Source organism: Carcharhinus amblyrhynchos, chromosome 6 (assembly GCF_965287045.1).
Source record: "Carcharhinus amblyrhynchos chromosome 6, sCarAmb.v2.hapA, whole genome shotgun sequence".
In the NCBI taxonomy this organism is placed as follows: Eukaryota; Metazoa; Chordata; class Chondrichthyes; order Carcharhiniformes; family Carcharhinidae; genus Carcharhinus; species Carcharhinus amblyrhynchos.
Window position 1 is genome coordinate 98,643,719 of NC_137329.1, and position 13,094 is coordinate 98,656,812.

The 13,094-nt window shown below is 42.8% G+C and overlaps 1 protein-coding gene across 2 annotated transcripts in view; it reads right to left on the reverse strand.

The window, feature by feature from the left end:
• Positions 1-13,094, reverse strand: part of immp2l (inner mitochondrial membrane peptidase subunit 2) — a 534,375-nt gene that overhangs the window by 143,151 nt on the left and 378,130 nt on the right. For both annotated transcript variants that reach the window (XM_080191048.1, XM_080191049.1), the window contains exon 5: positions 2,626-2,728. In XM_080191048.1, the coding sequence (XP_080047174.1) occupies positions 2,626-2,728 (103 nt within the window). The remainder of the gene's footprint in view (positions 1-2,625; positions 2,729-13,094) is intronic.

Consider the following 13,094-nt stretch of genomic DNA (forward strand, 5'->3'; position numbering starts at 1 on the left):
GTGAAGACAGGGTTAAGCACAGGTTAAAGAGACGCGTATTGTCCCCAGCCAGGACAGTTAGTAAGATTTTGCAAGCCCAGAACAGCCCAAGGAAGATCTTCAGGTAAGCAATCTCCAAGGCGGCCTTCACGATACACGTCGACGCAGAATTGCTGAGCAGAGGCTGATAGCCAAGTTCCACACACACGAGGACGGTGTCAGCCAGGATCTTGGGTTCATGTCACACCATCTGTAATCTGCAATCCCCATGATTTGCCCGGGCTTGCAAAATCTCACTAACTGCCCTGGCTGGAGACAATACACATCTCTTTAACCTATGCTTAATCCTCTCTCCACATTGTCTGTACCTTTAAGACTTGATTACCTGTAAAGACTTGCACTCCAACCATTATCTTGTAAATTGAGTTTGTGTCTATATATGGCCTGTTTGTGAACACAACTCCCATTCACCTGATGAAGGGACAGTGCTCTGAAAACTTGTAGCTTGTGCTACCAAATAAACCTACTGGATTTTAACATGATGTTGTGAGACTTCTTAAACTGCTTGGTGCCATCAGAGGGAGTCCAGGTACAGAGGTAGCATGTGTGGAAGGCCAGCCTCAGCTATCAAGCAGTTTGACTATTAAAAAAAAACAAAGAACAGTCTTCTAGCCCTCACCACAACACACTCACCTTGCCCCACCATGCCAGCCCATGCCATTTCATGCCCACCATCATTCCCTTTTATATCCCTATTCCAATCCAGGCCACTCCATCTACCTCGATTTCCCTCTATAGTCCAACTCCCCCTTAACCAAGCTGATTATCCTTAGATTGGCCCATGCCAATCTATGCCATCCATACACCAATTTTTGCCCTTTGACCTGCCATGCCCATTCATCCAAGAGCCACCAAGACCACACCCATGCTCAGAAGAAATAAAACAAATTTCCAAGGGTCTATTGGTGAATTCACTATTTTAAATAAACATTCTCAGTTGATTCACTGTATTTAAATTCCCTCAACCACTTCACCCCTAAACAACAACAAGCAGCTGTACTGATAATATTACTCCAAAAATTTTATAAGCGCTTGGAGGTGTCAAATGGAACCAAGAGGCACAATTGTGATGGTAGGTTATGAAATCAATCATACACCATTAATCTTCTAATAATAACCTTTAGTCTTAAGACAACAGATGGAGTGAAATAGCAAGTAATTTCTTTTAAAACTGCAGATTTTTTTCCCAAATATTTACAGTGTAAGAGATTTAAATTCCTTGACAGTTTGACAGCTACCTTCACAGTTCATCCATGCTTTATGTGCATATTCACGTCCACTTTTAACAATCCCAAAGGCACCTCATTTTTCCCAGGTGTCCTGGGGTGATATGCAAAAGATACCTTACTCTCTAAAAGGATGCCCTACTCTTTAAGGAACTCCGCTAACCTTCTCCTGATAGTTGTAAAGCGCATAAGTTGTCTTTTGGAATGAAAATAGGATCTGACTGAAGGCAGCTGCACTTTAACATATGTACCTGCCTTGGTGAACCACAAATGTGCAACATGCAACCTCCCCATTCTCCACTTCCCCACCCCATTGTAAAATGGTGGGTTCAGGAGCAGTGGCAGGATATACACTGTCAGTTGGCTAAGTTGGACACAATTTCCGTCTGCGCCAAAGATCAGGCCTCAGAATTACACACGAAGAAATCCATGAACTCTTCACATTTAGTGTTGGAAGATACAGGAGAAGGATTTGAGAAGGAACAAATATTGTGGGATTATCATACTCCTCAACTTCACCCTTTCACTGCTATCATCAGCCACCCTTTAGATGTGATACTGTAAATCTCAAACAAAAATGATGATTGTTATTCGTTTGGCCTCTATCAAGTTCTGGATGCTCATGGGGAGTTGGAATATAAATGTAGCACAGGGAATCATTTTTCCCCACTGGTAAATTCATCCAAGAAATAATGGAGAAATGAACATAATTTTCTATAATTTCTTTGAAAGCTGGAATTCCATCGAAGGACTTATTTCTTATTTAATAAACAGGGAAATGATAACCCAAGGGATCAGAGGTGAATTAATGTCAATTATGTGATTGGTTTAATTTTACAAATCTGCAATATAGGATAAAATTAGTGAACATTTAAGAGAGGCATGGACTAATCAATAAAAGTCAGGATATATTACTAAAGGGACAGGTTATGCTCCACTAATAAATTTTTGAGGAAATCACAGAATAATTGTGATAAATATAAATTTTCACCTTGAGATGTTTATCTCCAGTGAACATGCCTCAATACTCAATTTGTTTATTTAATTATTGGGAAGTGTCTGTTTTAGGATTTGTGAACCCTTATTAAACAACACTGATTTGTTTTACAATTTCGACAATATCCATGCTTTATAGAAATCCAGTAAGTAGTCAAATGAAAATGTAACACATCAAAATATCATTCTATGCCCATTAAAAGACACCAAGTTTCAAATTATGTGTATGAAGCTAACTGAACAATTTGCATAATCTATTTGAATTATGTCTCCCATTATTTCACAATCCGGATTGCTGCAAATGCAACATTCGTTTAACAGACTGGATGAAGAAAAGGAGAAAGAGATAAAAGATAAAACTTACAGGTCCAAAAGCATTGCTGTCAAAGCTGTGGCCGTGGTGATCACCCTCGATCCATAGGTGTCCATTGGGAATCTTTATGTATCTGTTCCTGTATCCCATAGTTCTGGAAAATGTAATGAACAAATTGTTATCCTTAAAACCGTATGTTTTAAGTACTGCACTCCACTCTTTCATCGTTATATATATTACCATTTGATAAGAAGAAGAAAAAATGTTTTGTCCACACTATTGACTCATATAAAACATTTTTATATATTCTTGCATGGGGTGTGGGCATCATTGCCTAACTCAACATTTGTTGCCCATTCTTAATTGTCCTTGAATTGAACAGAGCTAGGCATTTCAGAAGGCGGGTCAGAGTCAACTAAACTGCTGTGGATCTGAATTCACATGTAGACCAGACCAGGTAGAACATAAGAACATAAGAATTAGGAGCAATTCAGCCCCTTGAGCCTGCTCCACCATTCATTGGGATCATGGCTGATCTCATTTCCACCTTCCTTCACGCTCCACTGAACCCTTCATCCCTCTACTAATTAAATACCTATCTATCTCCTCCTTAAATCTGCTTTGTGTCCTGGCGTTCACTGTAATCTGGAGTAGAGAATTCCATAGATTCACAAACGTTTGAGTGAAGTAAATCCTCCTCATTTCTGTCTTAAATTTGATACCCCTTCACCTAAAATGATGGCAGATTTCCTTCCCAAAAGGATATGAGCAAAGCAGATGGGTTTTTACGACAATCAATGATAGTTTCATGGTAACTGTTACTGAGACTAGTTTCAATTCCATATTTATTAAGTGAATTTAAATTCCACAAGCTGCCATGGTGGGATTTGAACGTGTCCTCAAAGCAATAGCCAGGACTTGTGGTTTACTAGTTAAGTGCATTACCGCGACGCTACTACCATTACTGGCATTACACTAAAAATATGTTGCAAAATTAAATCTGCCACATTTAACTTTTTGTAACGTCACACTTAACTTTCTTCAGAATGATAAAATGAAACTGTGCATTTCCTGTTATGTATCTTCATCATTTTGCAAATTTGTCTCATGATACATTATTCCTTCAGCCATTGAAGTTAACAAAAGGCATCAGAATATTTTAACCTTGGCAGAGCTTATCAGTTACAACATTAAAAATAAGAAAAATCAGGATCTGCCCTTGCACTTTGAAGAGCAATAAATCCTGACCTCAAGCAGTGTTTACTTAACAGCAATTGAGCTTTGTGTGATTTTTAAAAGGCAGATCCACTTCAAAAGCAGAGAATTACCGTGCTTGATACGGCAACGTATAACATTCCACCATATAAGCACTGCATCTGGAAAATGTCCTTGTTTTGTATAATTTATCTAAAATCCCTTCTGAATTCACTTTGTTTTCATTTCATTCTCAGACTGCGATACAGATTTAACAATTTATTAAGTGAATTAATAACAATGAATTCTTTTTACCTATTCGCATCTGGGCTCTGAAGATAATCCACTATCCATTTAAATTTGTATTTGCTTCTAATGATTCAGTGCTTGTTTTTCAGATAGGAGTTCACCAGTTTTAAGGGGTTTTATCGGCAAACAAAACAAAAATTGTGATGGCATCAATACCGCACTGAAGAAATGGAAAAATTAATGGTGCCAAACAAATGCCCCTTAAGGACAAGTAGATCTTCAGACATCAAGTTGAATGCGCATTTATCATGTTCTGTCCTTTACTGCAAGGGTCAAATAGTTCACCGGATGTATAATGGAAGATTTACTTCTCAAGGAAGCTGAAGAGTCACGTCTTGTCAAAGGATCCAGACATAATGAGAATTATTATAATAATTTCACATCTAGATTAAGAGTTGGAGGTCATAAGTGAACCAGTTTTCTCTGAAGCTGAATTGAGACAAAAATCAGGTAAATCCCACAGAAATTTCTATGAATTTAAAAATAAGGAAAGAAGTCTGCAATATGATTGGCTCTTATGGGTGCCATTATGTTGGCTGCTTTATATTCAGGTGGGAACAGATGATCCAGGACAGCAAGTTTATTCTTCAGATAGGACTTTGAGAACCAAGCTGATTAAGGACAAGTGACTTCTCCAGGAATAAGTTTTTGAAGGTTTAGCTAATGAAATTGATAAATGTTAATGGAAACTTTGGTGGTTGGTATTGGATTTCACATAACTTGTCTTGTAGCCTGTCACTCAGGCATTCTCACCAAGGGGAGCAACATGGTTGAGCTCAATTTAATCATATTCAACTAGTCTGTGGAGATGATCTCATATTTGCAGCTCCAGTAAGCAGACAATGAGATGTTTTAGAAGCATTTCGGTTTGCAGGAGAAACAGTGGATGTTAGACTTTCAGAAGGCTTTTGACAAGGTTTCACAAAATAGGCTACTATGTAAAGTTAACAAAGAACAAAGAACAACACAGCACGGGAAACAGGCCCTTCGGCCCAACGAGCCCACGCCACCATTTCAACGAAGCACTTTCCTACACCTACCCTGCCCTGTGTGTATGTGAATGGTACCCCTAATGTAGCCAGATTCAGGGGAGAATAGTGTAGGGTCAATTTGGTACACCAATCAGCCTAAGAGCTCATCTTTGGGGTGTGGGAGGAAACCGGAGCACCCGGAGGAAACCCACACAACCACAGGGAGAATGCGCAAACTCCCACAGACACAGGCCCAAATCCATGTATCTGCACAGCTAGCAGTGATAGTCACTGAGCTGTTGCAGTGCCCATCTGCTGGTCCAGGATTAAGCACACACAACGACACGAAGTACTAGGCCACTCTCGAAACCTCCAAGAGCAGCCCACGCACGACCCACCGTGTGCATGCCCCTCCTTTGACAACAAGGTGGACCGACACCTGTGGATTAAAAGAGACAAAACATTAACATGTAATACTACGTTTCCAGTGTCATCCCGAGGCCCTGACCCTTTTTAATACCGTCTACTATAACCCTCCATCCCTGTTTCGCTCATGTGTCTATCTAAGTAAACCTTAAACAAGTCCAATGTGCCTGCCTCCACCACCTTACTTGGTAGCGCGTTCCATACCCCCACGACCCTCTGCGTGAAAAACCTTCCTCTAGTATCCAAATTATACCTCTCCCCTCTCACCCTTAGATCGTGACCTCTCGTAATTGTCCCCAATCTAGGGAAAAGCCTACCACTGTTGACTCTATCTATTCCCTTCATTATTTTATACACCTCTATCAGATCCCCCCTTATTCTATGTCTTTCTAAGGAGAAGAGCCCCAGTTTCTCCAACCTTTCCTCGTAACTCAGTCCTTCCATGCCAGGCAACATCCTGGTAAACCTCCTCTGCACCCTCTCCAGGGTCTCCACGTCCTTCCGGTAGTAAGGTGACCAGAACTGGACGCTGTACTCCAAATGCGGCCTAACCAACGTTCTGTACAACTGAAGCACTAGACGGCAGCTCTTATACTCTATACCCCTTCCTATAAAGGCTAGCATTCCATAAGCTTTCTTCACAACCTTCTCTACCTGTGTTGACACCTTCAGAGACTTGTGCACCTGCACTCCCAGGTCCCTCTGTATTTCTATACTCTTAATCGGTCTACCTTTTATCATGTAACTCCTCGCTGCATTATTCCTTCCAAAATGCATCACCTCGCATTTGTCAGGATTAAATGCCATCTGCACATGGGATTGCAGGTAATGTCTTGAAATTGATAGAAAGCTGGTTAGCAGATAGGAAACAAAGAGTTGGCATAAATGGGTCTTTTTCTGATTGGCAGTCAATGACTAGTGGGGTTCCGCAGGGACCTGTTCAAGGACCTCAACTGTTCACATTATATATTAATGATTTAGAAGAGAGAATTGAATATGTTATCTCCAAATCTTCAAATGATACAATGTTGGGGAGGAAGGTGAGCTGTGAGGAGGATGCAGAGATGATTCAGCATGATTTGGACAGGCTGAGTGTGTGGGCAAATGCATGGCAGATGCAGTATAATGTGGATAAATGTGAGGTTATGCACTCTGGTAACAATAATGGGAAGACAGGTTATTAATTGAATGGGTATAAATTGAAAGACTGGGTACTCAGCAAGACCTTGGTGTCCTTGTTCATCAGTCACTGAAAGTAAGTGCACAGTACAGCTAACAGCAAAGAAGGCAAATAGTACATTGGCCTTCATAGTGAGAGGATTTGCATAAAGGGATGTTTTGCTGCTGTATTGGGTGTTGGTGAGGCCACACCTGGAGTATTGTGCACAGTTTTGGTGTCCTTATCTGAGGAAGGATGTCCTTGCTATAAAGGGTGTACAATGAAGCTTTACCAGGCTGATTCCTAGGATGGCAGGTCTATCATATGAGGAGAGACTAAGTTGGTCAGGATTATATTCACTGGAGTTTAAAAGAGTGAGAGGGGATCTCATAGAAACTTATAAAATTCTAACAGAATTAGACAGAGTAGATTCAGAAAGTCACAATGGTGGGGAGTGTTGATGGTGGTGTGAGGGTTGTGGAGGGAAGTCATTAGTTGTCCACTCTGAGGGCAGAATGCCCCCAGTCAGAAGAAGGCTACTGATGGAGGTGCCCACTGCCCCCTGCATTTCCCACCCAAGAGTGAAGCCAGTTATTTCTTCTATTTCCTACCCTCAGTTATCCAGCACCCACCAGCAATAGTCATGCAAACATATCTATGTATCAATAATATGCCTGTGGTAATGTGGCCCCTTTAAGGGACAACCCCAGGCAGGCCTTGTGATCAAGCTTCCCAGAAAGAACACCATCAATTTGAAGAAAGGAGGCATTGAAGGGCAATGATCTAGCCATGGTGAGAAACTTTGTGGACTGACTTGGGTGTCAGGAAGAACTGTAGCAAGAGCGGGAGCAATTTTGCACATGTTGGAAGTACAAGGTCACCATGTGAAAAAAATGTGGATCATTTCAAGAAGAATGGTGTGCCCTGCTGTGGACTCGTGTACCAGCTTTGGAACCAGGGATACCTGCAACCTTTCTGGAGCCAAGGCAACCTCCAGCTTCTGTAGCTGAGGAGGAAGATGCCACTGGAGAAGATGTCGACTGAACTAATGAGTTTGCCTTTTGCTTCTGCAGGACTGGATTCACTGGTTGCTGAAGGACCCTGCATGGAATTGCAGCATTTCACAAGAGTCTGGAAATCTCTGGACTGACTGACTTTGCAAATGGACTTTTCCTTAGTGTCCTTATTATTGGGTGGCATGGTGACACAGTGGTTAGCACTGCTGCCTCACACTGCCAGGGTCCTGGGTTCAATTTCTCGCTTGGGCCACTGTCTGTGTGGAGCTCGCACGTTCTCCGTGTGTCTGCATGGGTTTCCTCCCGATGCTCTGGTTTCCTCCCAACTCCAAAGATGTGCAGATTAAGTGGATTGGCCATGCTAAATTGCTCTTTAGGGCCGGGGGACTAGCTATGGTAAATGCATGGTGTTATGCGATAAGGCCTGAGTGGGACTGAGGTCAGTGCAGACTCGATAGGCGAAGTAGCCTCCTTCTGCACTGTAGCGATTCTATGATTTTATTGTGATGTTGTATCTGTATGCCTACGTATAATGGTGTTTCTCTTTTGTTTTTGCTCAGAAGTGATACAAAAATTGGAGGTGTAGTGGACAGTGAGGAAGATTTTCAAAGCTTGCAAAGGGACTTGGACCAACTAGAAAAATGGGCTGAAAAATGGCAAATGGAATTTAACGCAGTCAAGTGTGAGGTATTGCACTTTGGAAGGACAAACCAAAGTAGAATGTACAGGCTAAATGGTAGGACTCTGAAGAGTGCAGTTGAACAGAGGGATCTGGGAGTACAGGTTCAGAATTCCCCAAAAGTGACATCACAGGTGGATAGGGACGTAAAAAGTGCTTTTGGTACACTGGCCTTTATAAATCGGAGTACTGAGTATAAAAGTTGGAGTGTTATGGTAAGGTTGTGTGTGAGGCCAAATTTAGAGTATTGTGTACAGTTTTGGTCACCTAGTTACAGGAAGGATGTAAATAAGGTTGAAACAATGCAGGGAAGGTTCACAAGGGTATTGCCGGGACTTGAAAAGCTGAGTTACAGACAGAGATTGAATAGGTTAGGACTTTATTCCCTGGAGCAAAGAAGAATGAGGGGAGATTTGATAGAGGTGTGTAAGATTTTGATGGGCATAGATAGAGTGAATGCAAGCAGGCTTTTTCCACTGAGGCTAGGGGAGAAAAAAACCAGAGGGCATGAGTTAAGGGTGAAAGGAGAAAAGTTTAAAGGGAATATTAGGGGGGGCTTCGTCATGCAGAGAGTGGTGGGAGTGTGGAATGAATTGCCAGATAAAGTGGTAAATGCGGGGTCACTTTTAACATTTAAGAAAAATTTGGACGGGTTCATGGATGAGAGGTGTGTGGAGGGATATGGTTCAAGTGCAGGTCAGTGGGACAAGGCAAAAAATGGTTCGGCACAGACAAGAAGGGCCAAAAGGCCTGTTTCTGAGCTGTAATTTTCTATGGTATGGTTCTAAGTGGACTCAAGAGTTCGAGGGGAAAGGAGTGTGGTAACATGGCCCTTTAAGGGGCGATCCTGTGTGTGCCACGTGATCGGGTTGGACCTCTTGGAGCGGAGGTACGGGAAGCTGGGCCAACCGGGAGCAAGGTGCAAGTCTTGGGACTGGGAGGTCCTCAGCTGGAATGGAAGACAGTGGACCTGTGCGTATTGGGGGGAATTTTCCCATCGCGCCTGCCACGGGAATCGTAGCAGGCAGTGGGCGGACCCTGCAAAGATCTGTTGACCTCGGGAGGGATTTTCCAATTTTTGGGGCAAGCATGGATCCCATCCTTAGTGTGGAAACAGTTATTATAGTTTTACAAACCATTCTTGCTGTTGGAGCCATATCAAGCCACCTCCAATCTTTTACAATGCCCAAATGTATTAAATTTGCAATATTATTGATATCATTAATAGGATGAATGAAGCCAATTACCAACATAAAGTCTAGCTTCAAATTGGTGCCTTTGATAACTAACAACATAATAAAATACTTGCTTGCTGCATCACAGCACAAACATTATAATGAGCTTTCAACAACAAAACTCTTATTAGTTTATCCTCTGCACTGTTGTGCTCATACAGTTGAAATTAAACTTTCCATCCTACATTTTATATGCAACATAAGTTGTTTATGAAAACATGCAAAAGATTTATATGATGATGCAGTAAGTGACAGAAATCAGGCAGAGTGGGAGTTAGGAACCAGAATTAGAATTGAGTGTTTTGTTTTGCTGCATTCAGATACTGCACTATTGTTGTTCCCAAACCAGGCCAGGACTCTTGGGTCAACCACTCAGGATACTCAGAGAGTGTTTACTTGCTCTGAATCCCTCCAGCCTGTAACTCCTTCAACACCATCCTCTGTCACGGCAGAGAGAGCAGCTGGCCCACCAATGGAAAGCCAAAGTAATCCAGGGTCCTCAAGGTCCCAGCTAATCAGAGGATGGCCACTGAAATCATCAAAGGCAAGAGGACCAACAACTCTACAGGCTGCTCCCACCCCTGCTGTGGATGCCAGTAGTTGAACACATAAAATCAAGAAACTTTGTTTGCAAGAGGTTGCACAGGTGAACAATGTCACTGTATTATCTGCAAGTACATTCGCTGTCACTAAATAATATTTAGTGTTGTCTTTCAGCATCATTCAGCTCCACTCAGACACATCATGTGATGCAAGTGATTCTGGAGGGAGAAGTGTCTGTAGCAAGGTTTTTCATAACCTCATGCAAGCACTCCCGTGTGACTGCAGATCCTTCATCCATCACACTCACCTAAAATAGAAGCATGGAATGGTTCCAACACAGAATGAAGCCATTCAGCCCATTGTATCTATGTTGACTCTCAGAAAGAGCAACTCATGCCGTCCCACTCCAACACGTTTTCCTCCAAAGACCTGCAGGGTTTTTTATCTTCAGATAATTATCCAATTCTTTTTCAAAGGCTTTGAAGAATCTACCTCCACCACACTCATGTCACCATTTTGCCAATCTCCTTAAACTGGCGCCCTCTGCTTTTTGATCCTTTTGATGGCAACAGTTTTCCTGACTGACTGTGTACAGATGCCTCAGAATTTTGAGCACCTCAATCAAACCTTCTCTTCTCCAAAATGGACAGCCCCACCCTTTCCAATCTCTCACATAATCGAATGAGTGTCCCAAGCCATCACATTCTCACCCTCCCACTCTACCAACTCCCTCTGCCCCCTCTCACACTCACCATTCCATCCTACCATGCTCACCATGAGTTCATTCTTCAGGTGTCAGTATAAGGAGTGGCGAGGGTGGTTGGTGAGGACACAGATAAACACAGACAAGGGGGTGGGAAGCAGGAGACGGGGAGGTCAATGTGGATGGAGGTAGGGTTTTCAAGCAGGAAAGGTAAACTTTCATCTCCTCTGCAAGTGTAAACACCTAAGAATTATAGAATCCTACAGTGTAGAAAAGGCCATTCAGCCCATCAAGTCTGCACCAACTTTTTGACAGAGTATCTTACCCAGGCCTTCTCCTCTGCCGTACCCCCATATCCTCACACATGGCTAATCCACCTAGCCTGCACATCTTTAGATTGTGGGAGGAAACCGGAGGAATCCCATGCAGACATGGAGAGACTGTGCAAACTCTAGGCAGAAAGTGACCCAAGGCCAGAATTGAACCCGCACCCTTGGAGCTGTGAGGCGGCAGTGTGCCACATTTGCAAAAGGAGATGAAAGCTAGCAGCTATAAATCTAAGGTAATCAACAATAAGTCCAATTGGGGATGAGGAGAAACCTCTTTATTCAAAGCGCAGTAAAATGTGGAATATCTTGTGAGGAAAATGATATATATGTATATATTTAAAAGGAAGCTAGATAGACATTAGAATGGAAGAGCAGTCTCTGCTGACAGTATTAGATGTTGCCTCCTGGTTCCTTCCCTCTCTGAAAAGCACAAAAGGTGATTTCCATCAGCAGTGGTAAAACACTGTTTTGTATTTTAAACACCTCTTAGCTGGAGATGGTGCACCCGTGTTCAAAGCATTATTAAGCTGTCTCTTCTACTGTTTTCATAATAAAGTGTAGGACACATGATGTTTTTTTCTGTAAAAACTGTATCCTGTTCATTCATGCATTTTACATAAAATACATCAACTGTTAGCTTGAAGCTGTGTCTTGTTTTGACGGCCTTTCAGTCTTTTGCAAAGATGTTAGAATTCACATGGTAGCCTGTGCAAATATTTGAGTATCTGTTATAGAGTAAGGATTCTCTGTTACTAACCCCAAGTCACACTACCGTTTAGCAAGGTATTCAACAGTGAGGAAGGAAGTATTGCATTTGTGTAGCAACTTTGACAACTATGTAAAACAACACAATTCTGAATAGTAGTCACTGGGGTAATATTACATGACAGCCAATTTATGCACATCAAGATCCCACCAACAGCAATATGATAATTACCAGATAACTTATTTCAATGTTATTGCAGGAGGAATGTTGGCCAAGGACACTGGGGAGTACTTCCCTGCGAGTCTTTGAAATATTATCTAAAAGAGCAGATGCAGGGTTGGCATAATGTTTCATCTGAAAGTTGGCATTTCTGATCACAGCAATGCCTCAGTTCTCCACTGGGATGTAAGCCTATACTGTTCAGATCACATCTCTACACTACGACCTGAATCTACAGTGTTCTGACTCAGGGGCACTGAGCTGACAATTGGTTTTGGTATGTGCGTGGTTACTTCCTTGAAATGGCCAGTGGCACCAAACACAACACAGTGTCTAGAGTAAAAGGCAGAAAATGGTGACAATTATGTCAGGATGCATCATTCCAGTGTGGAACCTGTATGTGACCTCACTCACCTTTGGCCTGTGCTCCCTCAGAGATCCTAGGTTTCTACTAGGTACATTGGTGAACATCTTTCCATGAAAGCAGAGGCAGCTACTGGCAATGTACCCAGTAGAAACCTAGAATCTCCGAATGAGCAAAGGCCAAAGATGAGTGAGGATGGATGAGGGTTATAGACATGAGGAGGATGTGCGAACTCCACACATACACAGTCACCTAAGGCCAGAATTGAACCCGGGTCCCTGCTGTGAGGCAGCAATGCTCATCACTGTGACACCGTGCTGCCCTTGAAGAGGGGCATATTGGGGGTGTCAGGGGGACTCATTAGGAGGGCCCCAATGCTGGCTTCTGTGTCAGGGTGGGGGTGGGGGAACATGCCGCCGATTTGGAGTTGTCATGATGCCTGGGGCGGGTTGGGGGGGCCTCCCAGTGTACGGTGAGGTCGGGCACCCTTGCGAAATGGTGCCTGAGTGCTCGAGGATAGGCTCACCAAAGTGTTTAGCACCCGCCCTCCCCTCACCACCCTGTGCTAGCAAAATTCCCAACTCCCTAATAACATGACTGAGTGTGAGAGAGGATTGTAGTGCAGAATTTGCCTGACGGACTGGCGTGGATTGCTCCTGTTTCCTCA